Source organism: Onychostoma macrolepis, chromosome 11, assembly GCF_012432095.1.
Source record: "Onychostoma macrolepis isolate SWU-2019 chromosome 11, ASM1243209v1, whole genome shotgun sequence".
Classification (NCBI taxonomy): Eukaryota; Metazoa; Chordata; class Actinopteri; order Cypriniformes; family Cyprinidae; genus Onychostoma; species Onychostoma macrolepis.
The window spans coordinates 12592750-12609618 of NC_081165.1; the positions used below are offsets into that span (position 1 = coordinate 12592750).

Below are 16869 nucleotides of genomic sequence, written 5' to 3' on the forward strand. Positions count from 1 at the left end.
CTAGATGTTCTCCCAGCTGAATGTTTTCAAAATTTCTTGCTTTTTCAGCCCTTTGTTGCCCCCGTGTCAACTTTTTTGAGACCTGTAGCAGGCATAAAATGTGAAATTAGCTCATTTAGTTAATAAAAGTGTAACATTTCTCTGTTTAAACATTTGTTATGTTCTCTATGTTCTATTGTGAATAAAATATTGGCTCATGTGATTTGAAAGTCTTTTAGTTTTTTTTTTATTTTATTCAAATTCTAAAAAACTTCCCAACATTTCCGGAATTCGGGTTGTACATTGTTTATACTTATGGATTAAAATAAAATGTTGAAAAATAATCATTTTCCATCTTAATTTTATGTGACGGGGGTTGAGTTGTTAAGCTTGACAGTACCCTCCCTGACTATAATATGCCTCAAAAATATCAATGAAAATTATGATAATACTAACCATTTTCTGCACCACTATTAAAGATACCTGGATGATGCCATTTCTGGTAAATGATGTCACATATGTGTGGAGACTAAATTATTATTGGAAGAATGTCTAGTGTGATGGGATTGAGTTCAGACTGTGGGACATAACTTTAAAGTCTGTTTTTAATTAAATATTTTGCATTTTTTTAGAAAAATATTTTTCACAAGAAAGGAAAACAAATAAATGCTCACATTATTGCTAAAAATCATAGAAACTATGCACATTTTGTTAATAATTTTCTAAGTACAAACTCAGTGAAGTGCCTCAGGGACTTGACGAAACCCTTGTTAAAGATAGACATAACACATTATTTTATGATAAAAATGATTAAAATTCAATAATTATTTTTTATTCATTATAATGGGCATACCAAAGTATTGTGAAAATCAACTGATTTTGGTAAACCACCACTTTAGAAATTGGGGACAGGGGGACTGAAATATTACAGAATCCCAGGAATTACCCATAATCCACTAAAAATTTGCAATCATAAAGTGTTTTTGCAGTGCACCAATTTTGTGAAAAGTGTGCATGTGCTATTTGTGTTTAAAATGAATAAATGCCTCTTAGTTTGATATTCTGATATATAAAGCAACAACATTGACATTTTAAAGAATCCAAATATTTTTAGGTACATTTTGTTGGAAGACACACACACACACACACACACACACACACACACACACACAATAACCCTCACAGCTGTGACAAGCTTCTTCCAACTTTCAGACTGAATTGTATGTCTCACGGGGAGTTGATCTTCTATCTCCCTCCGTCTCTCATGTGGTCATCATTGAAACGCAGCAGGCAGGCGGACAGAAACAGAACTGAGATACGAGTAGGACCCTGTCCCATGGTGCCACAGCAACTTAAAGCTGTGAGATGGGATGAGGTCACTCCCAGGGCATCACAAGCAAAGTCACTGTCTGCAAGATCGGGAGTGGTTTTACTCAATTTTGGCAGCACAAAGACAGAGATACAGTTTGAAGTACGGTATCTTATCTGGGAGAATCCACATTATCAATTTCTATTAACTTGGAAAAAGCTAATTTTGAGTGAAAACTGAAATTGGTTTTCATTCCTGCAGGGTTTTTTTTTTTTTTTGCTCCAGGCAAAACCCATCGGCCTCCACTGTTGGATAAATTTCATTAGCACCAATCAGATGCTTTGGTTCAAACACACCCGAGACAGGTTATTTTCCGCTATTCAAACTTTCAAAAGCTTTAATCATCCACAACACACAAGCCTCCCAGAGTTCCCTCTATGGTGGGATTCCTCAGTGGCTGTACTTCCATTATAAAGACCTCCGGCAAACAACAGCACTGTACTGCTGTATCACTGCTGTTTATTGGTCTCTTTCCATTTTTTTTTTTTTTTTCATTTATATTTTGTTTTGCATTTGGCAGATACTTATAGTCCAAAACAACTTTAAACAATGCAAAATTATACATATTCATCAGCACATGCATTCCCGGGCAATCTAAACTGTGACCTTAGCATTGTTAGCTGCATACTCTGAGATGAAGTCTTCTCCAGCCTAGAACAATATCAAGCTAACAGCTGTGGAATGTTTTTTAGTGCTTTAGTGCAATGATATTACCATGTATATACTGCAAACAACAGCACTGCAACAAAACTAGATCACTCTCATTCTTAGAAATATCGTTAGCTTACATTATAATCAACAAGATCTTAAGCTCTTATGTAATGTGATACTAAACAAAATGTAAGCATCTGAGAACAATTCACATTTTAAATACAGTATATGCTAACATTTAAGATTTTGAGGTTGATAAGTTTAAAAAAAAAAGTATCTTATACTCAACAAGGCTGCATTTATTTGATCAAAAATATTATGAAAATAACTGTTTTCTATTTTAATTTTATTTAAAATGTAATTTATTCCTTTGATAAATTACTGGATTACTCCAGGTTTGTCACGTGATCTTATCGAAATTATTCTAATATGCTGATTCTTATTATTATCAATGTTGAAAACAGTTGTGCTGCTAATACTTTAGTGTTGCAACACATGATTCACTTTATTCAATTTAATACACTTAATATTAAATGATATTAATTAATATGCTTAATATTCCATTCTTTAGGGAAAAAAATAAATAAATAAATAAAACTTCTTACTGCCCAAGAAACTTCTGAACTATAAAGTATTATACATTAAAAATATTATATGTGTAAACCAGACATTAGGCCAGTAACTAATGTGACTACAGAAATTTAGATGCCATGATGCTATGCTACACAACTATGTTAAAAAGTTTTATATTTGTAACATGTTAAAACAGAGCATATACGTAGATGCAATGCTAAACCAAATCACATTCTGTTTAGCTGAATTAGAGAGATAAGTATAATTGTAGATTGGCTACCGGCCTTGCTAATGAACAAGTGCATTGGTACATATGCTACACAGCATGACTCAACAATGCAACCATTGTTTATGCCGAAATAAATCAAATTATGTATTTATGATGTCTGAAAGTGTCAGGGCCATTAGTGTTGTTTACACATTAAAAAAAAAAGAAAGAAAACACATTTCCTGACCCAGAGGTCTCTGGAGACGGTAAAATCCTCCCTCAACAGCGCAAAGAAATGTTCTAGTCTGACACTCACACAGTTTTTGGATGCATCCTGGGTGAAACAATAGGGCACATGACAGATTAATTACTTGCTGATGGTCACAGATGCAATTACAGTGCTTTTCTGCCTATCACAGATGCTTTAGCAAAGGAAATGGAGCTGTTTTTGGCCTGTCACAATTCGGTTGGAGTCTGGGGTTAGGACTGGTGATTCTGATGTCTTAAATGTGAAAGGCTTTGGATCTTGCTCTGGAAAGCAATGATTCTGTGGCATATTTTTATTTGCTTGAATGTAAAACATGAATGACGTGAGTTTACTGTCAAAGCACACAGGTGTCCTTGCAAATGAAGTTTATTACATTAACTATTGTGTGAACATGTTCCAATAACATCTGACAACTGAAACGTTCAAGTACTTCCATTTTGAGCAACGTATCTATTGTTTTATCATTTAAAACCTGCAATGTAAAGCATTTTGCTTGTGCTCATTTTAAAGTGTGGTACCTTCATCCAAAATCTATCATTCCAAACCTGTATGACTTACTTTCTCTTTTTGTCCATAAAATGGAAATCAATAGAGCCCAAAGCACTGAACTCTACTGATCAGGAGCGTAGCCAGAAAAGAGACTCTGGGTGTGCATCAGAAAAACTGGGTGTGCCACATTTACTGTCAGATTAATGTGCAAAAAAAACAAAAAAAAACACCAAGACTGTGTATTACTAACGTTACAGAACAGAACAGACTGGGCTGATATAGCCTGTAAAAATAGTATAACATCTCTAATTACGTAGTCGGAATGAAAAGGTACATTTCTTTATTAAAGTTCATGTGGAGATGGCGAGTGCAGCGTCGCATTCGGCAACTTTATCTTTTCAGCCGACACTGACTGAGAAGAAATCACTAGTTTATTAACAAATAATTAAAATGTTTTCTTTTCCTTTCCCCAACAGATTCATAATCATTAGCCTACTTTTGCCATTGCAAGTTTTATACGTGTGCTTGAGCGGAATAAGCTATACGCCTATATATTAAAGGACGGTTAGTAGCCTGGGTTATTATATTAATCAATTTACGTGTGACTAGTGAAATCTTTAGTCGGGGACAGGCCTACTTGGCACAAGGAACCGATCCATTTTAAAATAAAATTGAAAAGTGCGCCTGCTAATCATGTCACGTTATATTGCAATGCACGAGTTATGAATGCGTAATAAGTCAAATGTTTTTATTTTATTTCATTTCTTATGGGTGCTATGGCAGTGCTTTGGTCTTTCTTGGGGGTGCTGAAGCATCTGCTCGCCCCTCCTTAGCGCCGCCCATGTTTATTACGATTAAAAAAATAATAATTCTGAATTTGTTTTTAGGTGTGCCAGCTGCCACTGTGGGTGGCACCGGCACAACCTGGCACACCCGTGGCTACGCCCCTGCTACTGATATAAGTTTAAATGCATTTCCTGTGAATGTATGTGTAAATGTATAAATGTATACACTTTGGAGCTACTATTTAAGTGACTGACTTACTGAATGAATGAAATAAATGTAGTTAGCCAGATTTAGAGATAAAGGTTATAAAGATAATGCAATTATCCATTGTAGTCTCTATGTTAATCCAACCTTTTGATAGTCTTTTGTGAACGAGAACTCCACTATGAGAACAATGACTTTTGATTTAGCAGGTATCCTATTCATCTCATGACCACCATCTATGATTTTGTGAAAGGCTCTATGAGCGTGTGTACATCTGTACATGGTGCTGGTTTCTCTTCATTCACCCAGAAAATCAATCGAACCGAAAGAATAAAAGAAATTAGTACTTACAGAAATTGATGAATTAAACAGAAAACAAAAGAAAAATGATAATTGAAACTCAATATTCACTGCTGAAAAAGTGCTCAGGTCTTTTCTCTGGGCATTTTCATACAATAGAAAAAAAGATTAACTGAAAAAGGAGAAAATTATTCTCTCTCTCTTTTTTTTTTCCTCATTTGCTTCCCTCAAACATATTTACAGAGTTTATAGAGTGAGAGGTCACCACTGTCTTATCATACAGGCAGTCATATTTCATTCTTGGTTCTGTTCATGCCATGCAAAAAAAAAACAACAACAACATATCTCGTACATTTTTTAACATCATGGTGATGTGTTATTTGGGCTTTCACTGTATAAAATGAATCCTAGGGCACTTGTGAAGCACTTGTGAGTTGCATTTTATATATGAAGAGTGTAGCTGAAAAGGTTGAGTGTGGCTGATGCATGAAAGTAATTCCTGCATTAAAGTGCCTTTATGGCTTTTAATATGTCTGTTAGTTATGAGACTCCCTTATGCTAGCCATCTTCATCTCTCTCTTGAAGGTTAATTTTCACCTTCTTGTTTTTGCAAGACAGAGTCATTATCTGTCCAGTTTGTGACGTCAGATAGAAGAACTCCAGGGAACTGGTTCAAAATGAGGTTTTCAAGCCACCAGAGTGCTTTAAACTCAAGAATTTGCTTTCTTGCCTGCACACAGTTTTCTCATTTCCAGAAGAGGGAAAATGAACAAAATTAAGCACAAAATAGGTGAAGAAAATTAGACCTTGAGTACAAAAGCAAGTGTGTAGGTGGACAAATGAGTGTTTCTTCATAGACAGTACGAAAGTGGACCCACTCTTTCAGGATGAAACCAGTATCGATTTTACATTCCAGGAATCATCACCCCTGTGGCCCTGCAGAGCTGCTCTTCGATCCACGCACAGCACGTGAGGAAACTCACTCAGAGTCTCCGAGAACTGACCACCGCTTCACACAAAACTTCTGCATCCTTATCATCACCACTTTGTCCATAAAGCACTTATACAGTTGCCTTCATCTGCACTGGACATCTTTTGATCCATCCATCCATCCATCCATCCAGTGTTTGAATTTTACAATAAGGGAGTCAACCTTTTAAAAGAAACTGTCAATTGGAGGCCATAGTTCAACTAGTTGTCATCTTTTAAAACAAAACTGTGATATTTATATTTATTTATTTATTTTGATTTTTTTAAATAATTAATCCTGTTGAAATATAAACATGCTAAAATAAAATGTTTTGGTCAGTAAGATTTTTATTAATTTTTTTTGTGATCAACTTTTTTTTTTTTTTAAATCAACAAAACAACATCCACACAAACAAACAGCAGGGGAGAGGGGAAGCAACAGACACACCATAACAATTTCAATTTGCAGCAAAAAGGACAAAACACAATTCACATGAGTCCACAGACCGACAACAATTGAACATTCCCAAAACATGTGGAGAAAAGTACCTGCTGATACAGTGTTACAGATATGACAGTTATATGTCGATTGCAGTTTAATTTTAAACCTCTTGTAAGGAGTTATGTATGCTCAATGGATGACTTTGAAATGGATAAGATGATGAACCAAGTTTTTAGAAGTTAAGATTAGATTAGACCAGACCCTCTCCCAGTCGACCGATAAATCCAAATCTGTTAATTCACAATTCCAGATAGATTTAATAAAAAAAGACTTTGCAGTGTGATCATTAAGTTTACCATATATTAAAGAGACAGATTTCCGACAAGAGGGTGGTGCGATCCAATCCCATATAGGATGAGAGGAAATAGGGGATGAAAACAAAAGGATTGAAATCCGCACACTGAAAATAGCTGCTCAAAATGAATTTATTAATAGCAACGTTCGACCCTCAGGTCTTCATCAGTCCTTCATTGGTGAGCCTGATGAAGACCTGAGGGTCGAAACGTTGCTATTAATAAATTCATTTTGAGCAGCTATTTTCAGTGTGCGGATTTCAATCCTTTTGTTTTTGTTTAAATTACTTAGTTGTTCTGCACCTGAGCCCGATCTGGGTGTTTGGGATGTGCACACCTGTTGGTAATTTTGATTCTTTATGAAACAGGGGATGCCCAGGGAACTCAATAGGCCTTGAGAGCAGAACGTAACTGAAAAAAAGACAAAAAATGATGATGCTGGTAAACAAAACTTAAGATAAGCACCCCCTTAGTTTTATTAGGGACACAAGAGAAGGCTGCCAGTTTGTAATACTTGTTTTGAAAACGTGCCACATCGCATTGTTTTAAGTGAGACTCTTGTATCAGGGCACAGAAAATCGATTTACAGTGCAAATATTCTAATATCAGGGTACGCTTAATAGGAGAATTTAGGCCATTCACATTCAATGATAAGATATTCAGCACATGCACTGTGTGCTCGAAATGCCAAGATTCTGTTTAAGTGAAGAGAAACAAAAGCAATGCCATACTGCCAGAGACATGTAAACATTAGCAGCCATATCACCCTGTAGCCCAAGACTGATTGCCCACTGAAGCTAAGCAGGGTTGAGCCTGGTCAGTACCTGGATGGGTGACCTCCTGGGAAAACTAGGTTGCTGCTGGAAGAGGTGTTAGTGAGGCCAGCAGGGGGTGCTCAACCTGTGGTCTGTGTGGGTCCTAACGCCCCAGTATAGTGATGGGGACACTATACTGCGAAAAAGCACCATCCATTGGATGAGACATTAAACCAAGGTCCTGGCTCTCTGTGGTCATTAAAAATCCCAGGATGTCCTTCGAAAAAGAGTAGGGGTGTAACCACGGCATCCTGGCCAAATTCGCCCATTGGCCTCTGACCATCATGGCCACCTAATCATCCCCATACACTGATTGGCTTCATCACTATGTCTCCTCTCCACCAGTAAGCTGGTGTGTGGTGGGCATTCTGGCGCAATATGGCTGCCGTCGCATTATCCAGGTGAATGCTGCATACTGATGGTGGATGAGGAGATACCCCCTCACATTGTAAAGCGCTTTGAGTGTCTAGAAAAGCGCTATATAAATGCAAGGAATTAATTATTAATTAGTATGTATCCTAGATGCATAGTTCTTTTAAAAGAAAAGCAGAATAAATAGAAGTATTGATGTCTGTTGAAGGGCATAGAAACCCCCCCCCCCCAAAAAAAACAAGGAACTACGAACAACTGTGTATAAAAACCAAAGCAGACCGTACATTACAGAGAGTGTAGGTCTGCATACACAACAGAAACAAATGTTGATGCGTGACCAGTCCACTTCAATGCAAGGCATGTCCCCAAAAGGCCCACTGAGCCAAAAGCGTAGTGATTGAACCTGCTCTCCATCAGCCCGAATAATAATAATAATAATAATAATAATAAAGAAAAATAAAGAAAATAAATCATTATTATTTACCAACCAGTGAACGAACGTGCAGGGCAGGGGGCAAAATTCCAAAAAGAAATTGACAAGTGTCCATGGCCACCTTGTTACTGTCCTCTTCAGGGCAGTTAGGATCACCACAGACCTCATCGTTAGTTTACCCTCGTTGAGCTGAGAGGATGGAGACGGCAGCCGGCGCCTTCCCGCTGCTTTGTAGTGCTGCAGAATACGTCTTCAGTGACAGTGAAGTAACAAAATCCTCCGCCTTTTGAGGAGAGTCGAATGTCATCTGCTCACCTTTGTGCTGTAGTTTAATTACCGCCGAATAGGTGAGGAAGGGCTGGAGACCAAGTGCTGTCATCTTCTTCAAGACTGGATTAAAGCTCTTTCTCTTGGTAGTTGTGGCTGGACTAAAGTCGGAATAAAAATAGTAGCGTGACATTGTCCTACGTATACTTCACCGGATATGCCTGCCGAGCACCCTTCAGGATCGCCGATCTGTCATGCCACCTTAGTACATGGAAGATGAGAGTACGTGGCCGATCAGAGTTTTTCCTTCCATCATAAACGCGATGGGCCCGGTCAATCTCGATGTCACGGCCTTTCAGGGAAGTGATCCACTTGGAAAGATTATCTCTAATGAAGCCAGCTCCGATGAACCCCACCATTCGTACGTTATTTCTCCTGCTCCTATCTTCAATGTTCGTCATTTTTTTAAAAGTGAATAAAAGTATTTATTTCTTTCAAAAAATATATTTTTTTAAATTATATGTGAGAATGCATAATTTAATATATTATTTTTCTTCTTTAAAAATGTTTTACACATAAAGAAATGCATAGTAAAAAATATTTAAAATGATAACACCAACATAAAATAAACGTGCTAAACATACCCTATTAAAGGCTGTTTTGGTGGCCTCCGAGTTCAGATTTCATGACCATCCGAATACTTCCTCTCCTTGTTACTGGATATTTTTTCTCATGGAATAATTTCATCTGAACAAGGGCTGTCAGATCACCTAAACCTCCCACAATTTCATTGTATTTATTTCTGTATTTATTTATTGAGAATGACAGTTGCCTGATACGAACCTGAGGTCTTCAGGTTTTGTTACAAGTTTTGGAGAAGTGCTTAATTGCGGCATCTTGAAATGTAAGCTCACAGTAGCTTGGATGTGTCGGACAGCATTAATAGGCCAAGTAATAATCTTCAGTTCTTTGCGAGCTGTCAATCTCACACTTAACAATTGTTGCCATGGTGACATGAGGAATTCTCAGCGCAACTCCAGCTGGATATAAGATTGATCAGACTTCACAGATAACACAGACAGATGGTCTCACAGTTTTCTGAAGTGCTGTACATATATGCCTGCTGATCCAAGATCTGCGACAACAAGAATCAATATCCAACCTGAACCATTTTTTATTTACCAATTCTGCTCTCCTCTATCATATGCAGACCAGAAGTGTGCATTACCTTGCTTCTCAACTGCCTGTACTGTACCAAACACTGTCATTCACACATTTGATTATGCAATCCTAATAAGTGACTTCTTCAACTGGATCTGACCACAGAGAAATGGCAAAAATGTGTCAGAATTCTCTGGCTCATTCTGTGGATGGATCTTACAAACACAAGCTGTGTGTTTAGCATTTCTCAAAACCTTGAAATAATTGTTGCATTTTTGTCTGTGTGAAGATTTACCCTGTGCACAGTTAAAGAAACAATTAATGCAAAAATGAAAATGATGCAACTTTTGTTTTCTTCTGTAGAGCTCAGAAATGTGATCTTGGCCATTCTTAAAAGCAAACGAGAACTGGAGTCCAAAAAAAAGCAGCATGAAAGTATCTTGTGTGCTATATTCCCAAGTTATGATATGATTGCTTTGGTCTGACAAAAGACCAAATATTAGATATTCATGGAAAGCCTTAGTTCCCTATGACAGAAGTATCTGAACGAATCTTTTGAGTCATATCTTTTCAATGAATCGCTTTCATATGGAAAACAGTGGCTATTTTCCAAATTTTCCCCTTTTGTGTTCTACAGAAGAAAGAAAGTCATATAGGTTTGTACTGTTGCAACATGACAGTGAGTGAATGATGACAGAAACAAGTAACCATGGTAGAAAAACACTCATAATTCAGCTAGGGGCCAAATAAATTAATTTCATTTTGATGCCGAAGAAAAAAGCTAATGTTGGAAATATTGGCAACTCACCTGTTTTCCAGATGTACTGGCTTCTTTTTGGTGCCTCTGCCCCCAGTGGAAGGGACATTAGTGCTACATAAAGGAGGGAAGCCCACAGGGAGAAGACAAAGGTAATCTCACCCTTCAGAAATGCCATCTTTTGTCAGCCTGTTGGCATCTAACCTGCAGAGAAGAAATATACACAATAGCTAGTTAGTTAGTTCTAGATATTTAAGATGTCTTATTTAGATTTCTTTTGTTTTGTGGAAAATTAGACACCATGAGGTCTGAAGAACACTTCATTGGTCAAAGTCAGTCAAATTTGAATTTCTAGACCCTCTTTTAATCTTAGTATACGAGAATTTATCCATCAAGCTATGGGTGGGAAAAATGTTTCATCATGATATGAGTAATTTTATTTCATGGTAACAATATCACAATATAGTTATTTTTGCTTTAAATCAAAATTTTTGACACCATAGAAATGTCATAATTCTTGTCAAAAAAAAAACCCCTCAAGCTCACTAAAGACAAGTGAATACTGTATTCAGTGATTAAATAAGAATAAGAAACGAATCACAAGCAACAGGACAAAAAACTGCAGTAGAACAAAAAAATAAGAAATGCTATATACATTGTATAAAGTAATCAAATATAAAAAACTGTATATTCTTCACTGTATAAAGTAAATATCTATTTCTTATATTAAAGTTACAAAAGTGATTTAGTCAAGAGCAATGAGAGACATTCTCTTTTGTTGTTTGATTAACATGAATGACAGAGAGCAGGAATATTAGACTGCTGTCACTTTAAGAGCTGCCCAGATCCAATTTTACTGTTACACGTTTGTTTTCTTTCTCTGCTGTTTGCTTTTACTTAAGACCAAAATTACTGTTTTTACAAGGATACTTGCAAAGATGGCATTTTTACACATATAAGTGTGTGTATTTAACTGTTCAAGGCCTATAAAGTGGCAAAAATAACTTCCGCGGTCTATGAGCACCGTTTTCACATGTGCGCGCCTCTCTGACAGCGCTCAGAAACACTCTCTCAGACAGCGCACGCATATAGCATGTAAATGATAAGATTTCGCAACCACGTAGCACAGCAATGTCATGTGAGCGTGTAACCGCGATAGAGACGATCTCTACCAGTTGACACATTTCGATTAACCGGTATATCGCTCACCCTATCAAGTATAACGCACCCAAGTCAATGTAACTACAATTTAGGACCTTTCACGTCTATTGATAATAATTATATATATTTTTTTCTAACAATTTTCATCAGAAATATCACATTTAATCCATGAAGAGAAATCATATTATAATCTCACAGAAATATTTTGTGCAACCTGCATTTCAAGTTGTTTGAAATTGTTTTGATGTCTCTTACATAGTAGTTCATGAATTACAGTAATAATAAATTAAAATGGTAACTTCAATATATATTAAATTGTCTAAATAGCCATTTTATCCATAAAGTAGCTTTTTAGAGTTTAAATTTAATTCAAGAACATAATTAATTTGCTCCGCAAAAGTTCTGTCAACTGTTACTGATCGAACAATCCCTTGCAACTAAAAAAAAAAAGTTAAAGTTATGATTTTAAGTCAAATTTGAGGTTTACCTGAAAGTCAAAATGGTGAAATATTATGCAATAATATATAAAAATGCTTTTATACAAAATCCCAGTGCCTCAGCTTCTATTTTACTGATTATGTACATTACTAATTAACTTCCAGCCACAGATCCAGATGTGTTTCATTAACTATATGTTGGTTTAAATTCTGTATAAAAGTTTTAGCACAATCAATCAGAGAAGTGAGAAGAAGCAGAAGAATACGTCCCTGGAGACACTGAACACATTTACACAAAAGCTAAACCTGTGAAATCCTTACTCCGTATCTGTTTCGCTCCCTCTCTGTGTCATTTTATTCATCTGTCTCACATAAACACCTTCCTGAGGGGGAAAAAATATCCATGCAGGCTCTTGAAGGGAATTCATTGGCGCTCGTTAGAGCTGACTGGATGAAGCGTGAGCTCTGTTCGAGGAGAACGTTTAAATAGATGAACAGGACACTCGGTGCTTTGCTGCACAAAGAGCCGTGGCTGATTCCACTCAGCTAAATGATGTCTGCCACATTCCCGCCATGTCAAATCCGTTACTTATAGGAGAGAAAAGAAAAGGCTGGAGAGAGAAGAGGAGGGAAATAGAGAACAGACAGAAGGTGATAAAAAGCAGGAGAGAGAAAGACAAATTATTGTATAGTGACAGAGAGAGAAAACTCTAAAAGACACTTGACTCTAAAGATTCACTTAATAATTGTAGATCTGAACTGGAACATCTGTTTCAAACAGTAGTCAATTAACCCTCTCAGAGAGCTTTTTGAAGGATGAAACCACTCCAAATGCACCTAAAAACGGTGTGTGTTTCTGTTTGTATGTGTACTGCTCCATTACTACCATGATAATATGGTTTAGAATAAAACAGTATTGCATGGCATATGGTTCACTGTTGAATGGTATGGTGTGGAATGGGGAAAAAAAAGTATATATATATACATTTTCTAATAATATATGACGCATATAAAACTGTTATATTTTATATTGATTTATATATAAGATTCAAAATAACAATAGTAAGAAGAATGCTCTTATTTAGCAAGGATGCTGGGTCACACTTTATTTTAAGGTCCAATTCTTGCTATATTAACAAACCATTAACTATGACTTTAGTCTCAATAAACACCTAATTTGCTGCTTATTAATGTAAAGCAGTTGTTCAGTTTAGGTATTGGGTAGAATTAGGATGTAGAATATGGTCATGGAGAATATGTGCTTTATAAGTACTAATAAACAGCCAATATGTTAATAATAAGCATGCTAATAAACAACTAGTTAAAAGTGAAAATTGGTCCCTATGCTAAAGTGTTACCGGATGCTTTAAATTGATCAAAAGTGACAGTAAAGAGACTTATAATGTTATAAAAGTTATTATTTTTTAATGCTTTTCGTAAACTTTCTAATAATCAATCAAAGAATCCTGAAAACAATGCATCACGTTTCCACAAAATATTAAACAACACAACCATTTTCAACAATGATAATAATTAGAAATGCTTCTTGATCAGCAAAATAGAAAAATACAGAATGATTTCTGAAATATCATGTGGCGATGAAGACTGGAGTAATTATGCTGAAAATTCAGGTTATTATAGTTTTGAGGTGAGGATTCATTAATGATTAATTCATTTTTATTTTTTTAATTAAGCACCAACTTGATTGTGATTTTACTGAAGGTTTACTGGCTGTTATGGTCTGCAAACCACTCTTATTTCTGCTTCCAATACTCTCATGTTCATTAGCTACTCAGTTGCATAACTTCCCATTCTATTTCCCCTGATGTTTCTGAGAGATAATTCCTCCTTTTTCTGCACATCTGTTTCTTCCCTTTGCCATAATCCCCACATCACTCCATCCAAAAATGTAAATCACATTCAATTCAGCAGTTCTACATAACACTGACTGGATCTGCATCAAATGTTTGGTTATAGCTGCTTCAGCTTTGTCATACAGTTTGAAAAGCCTGTCACAACTGAAGTGAGCTTCGAGAGACAGTTCTCCGCTGCGTTCAACCAAGTGCTGTTATCTCAGAATTCCCTGCTCGTTTCATCGTGAGACTGTAGATTGACGCATAGCATTAAACATGTCTGTTAGTGCTGACCGGAGACCGGAGAGTAATTACAAAGCTAATCAGTTCCGACAGGACTCCATTCACTCACAGGCTCTCACACATGTGCAGACTCCAATGCTTCCGCACACACACAAAGTAGAAATAGCGATCTACAAATGGCTGCCTGATTAAAACACTCATTTTTCAAGAAGCCTGGATTGATTTGAGGAATTACGGGGCTCAAGAATTCACTGAAAAGTTTAATTAAATAGTTTGTTTGGCTGATTAAATGGGTGCATCCTTTTCATTAAACCTAGAAATCTTCAGCTCTGTTTTCGAGGGTCGAGAGGTTGTAAAGAAAAGAATAATGAACAAATTTGTCTTAATCTCCAGCATACAGGCGTCATTAGACAGGAAACACACAAACTCCCCCTTCCTAATAGGTTTATTCTAGGCAATGTGTTTCAAGGTAATCATTTAATACATATGCATGCATTTAGAAGGCTTTTTCCAGGTTTATTCATAACAAGCACATTCATCTCCGCAGCAATTTTCAAGTGGGTTTGCAGGACGTCTCACCACTTGAAATCACTTTTCACCCACTAGAAGTGCAATGACATTTTCATAATACCAGCCTTGGAACAGCTCCTCATTTAAAACATTTAACTCCTGCGTTAAAATTCACCCTTCCTTCATAGCATCTCCCACGCTTGAGATTTAGAGTTGACTAAAATTTTCACGCTTCTGCTGAGGAGGAACTCAGATATCCAAGCTAAATGCCAACAAGACTCACCTTTGTTTAACCTTTGCTTCAGCGGTATTGTAGTAATTAACCTAGAGGACGACAGAGCTAATCTTACGTTATTGCAGCGGCTGCTCTCACAGATGTTGCCTCTTTATGAATTGGAGATCTTATTTTCTCTATTAATACATAATTAATGTGCAAATGCATAGGTTGCGTTAATGAAGAGAAAGCAACTTCAAAAGGATCCACAGGCCTGCACTATCAAGTGACGCCCATTTGGCATTTAACAATGCTCTTTCACACAATGCAAACATATTGACTATGAACTGAATTGCATTTTGTAGTGCATGGTTAATGATGCTAGGTTTTAGTCTGGAAACACTGAGATACTCTGTTCCTATGATATTTTAAAATGTGCAGTGTTTATGCAATCGTATGTTCAGATCAGTTTGACAATTACTCTATTGTTCAAATGTTTGGGGTCATTAAGGTTTTTGAAGTTATTTTTATTTTTTTTCTGAAAAAACCCCAGAAAGATTATATATATATATATATACTGTATATATATATATATATATATATATATATATATATATATATATATATATATATTATATTTATAAAAAAAAAAAAAGACAGTTTTTTTAAATAAATATAATTTATTCTTGTGATGGCAAAACTGAATTGAAAAATGTTTAAAAATGTTTAGCTGCTTAATATTTTTAAATATTATAAATGATTTTACTACTCTCAATTTAATGTATCCTTGCTAAATACAAGTATTAATTAAAATAAATATATTACTGAGCCCAAAGATTTAAAGTTGCTGTAAATAAAAAAAATACATACATAAATAATCATTTTTAAAAATACATTTTAAATCAAATTATTTATTTTTTTTCAGAAATAAAAAGGGCAAATATACATTTTTCGCTCCAGAACGTGTGTATAGAACAGGATAGTGAGGACAGTAAAATTCCTGTTGTCTTTAATTAGTGTTCACATACAAGAAAGCCAATAATCAATGGCGTCAGCTACATAGGTAATTACTTTAGTGTCAGTGTTAATCCATATGTCACTGAGTATGTATGTTTTCTCTACTTCACTTGATATGGTTATTCTGTGTGTGCGTTCCTAATTAAGCATCAATTTCATGTTTTATCTTGTAAAAAGAGTATCTCAGAGCCTGTGGAATGAGTCATGACTGGTCAGATCAGGTAACAGGGCTCGACGACTTATTGTATGCAGTGCTCAGTGACAAACTGACCTTCCCTGCTGCTGAGTCAATTACAGTTCAATTAGGACGCAGACCCTGCTGTGGCCCTGAGCTCTGCAGCAGGAAGCATATGGCAGCTATATACGGCCAAACCTGCTCCGGCTCAGCAGGAAACTGTCGCACATACACTTATGAACCCAAGTGGAAATGGAAGAATCGATAGAAACATAGTTTCTATAGGGTTCAAATGAGAGCTGTGCGTAGCTGCTGGATTGAACATCTGTTCTTGTAATTTCCTTGGTGGCTGGAGACATCTAGGTTTAAAATAGGATGAGGTGTAGACCTTTAATTGGTAAAGTATATGGAAAATGGATTGCGTGCAATTACAGATATGTCCAAGGGCTCTGAAATTGGCTTTCAGGCTTCAATACAGTCCACTTCATGTATGACGTTCAGGGTCCTAAATTCGCATTCACTAGACACTAAATGCAAGTAAAATTTATTATTTTCTTTTAATAGGAATTGCAACATAATACATGGTTTAATTAAAATTGATTAATTGAGTCTAACACTGATGAAAAGGACATGAACAATTATGTCTAACATAACACAACATCTAATATATATTTATTGCAGTGAAAATAATAAAAAATATTTAAAACCATTTTTCACTATTAAAAATAATTAATAAATTAAAAACAACATCACCATTAATGTTTATAATAATAATAAATATTTTAATTTATTAATTATTTTTAATAGTGAAAAATGGTTTTAAATATTTTATTAAAAACAACATCACCATTAATGTTTATAAT

At 35.8% G+C, this 16869-nt stretch overlaps 1 protein-coding gene across 3 annotated transcripts in view; it reads right to left on the reverse strand.

The window, feature by feature from the left end:
* Positions 1 to 16869, reverse strand: part of thsd7bb (thrombospondin, type I, domain containing 7Bb) — a 76846-nt gene that overhangs the window by 39607 nt on the left and 20370 nt on the right. For all 3 annotated transcript variants that reach the window (XM_058792125.1, XM_058792123.1, XM_058792124.1), the window contains one exon: positions 10448 to 10600. In XM_058792125.1, the coding sequence (XP_058648108.1) occupies positions 10448 to 10574 (127 nt within the window). In that variant the 5' untranslated portion in view covers positions 10575 to 10600. The remainder of the gene's footprint in view (positions 1 to 10447; positions 10601 to 16869) is intronic.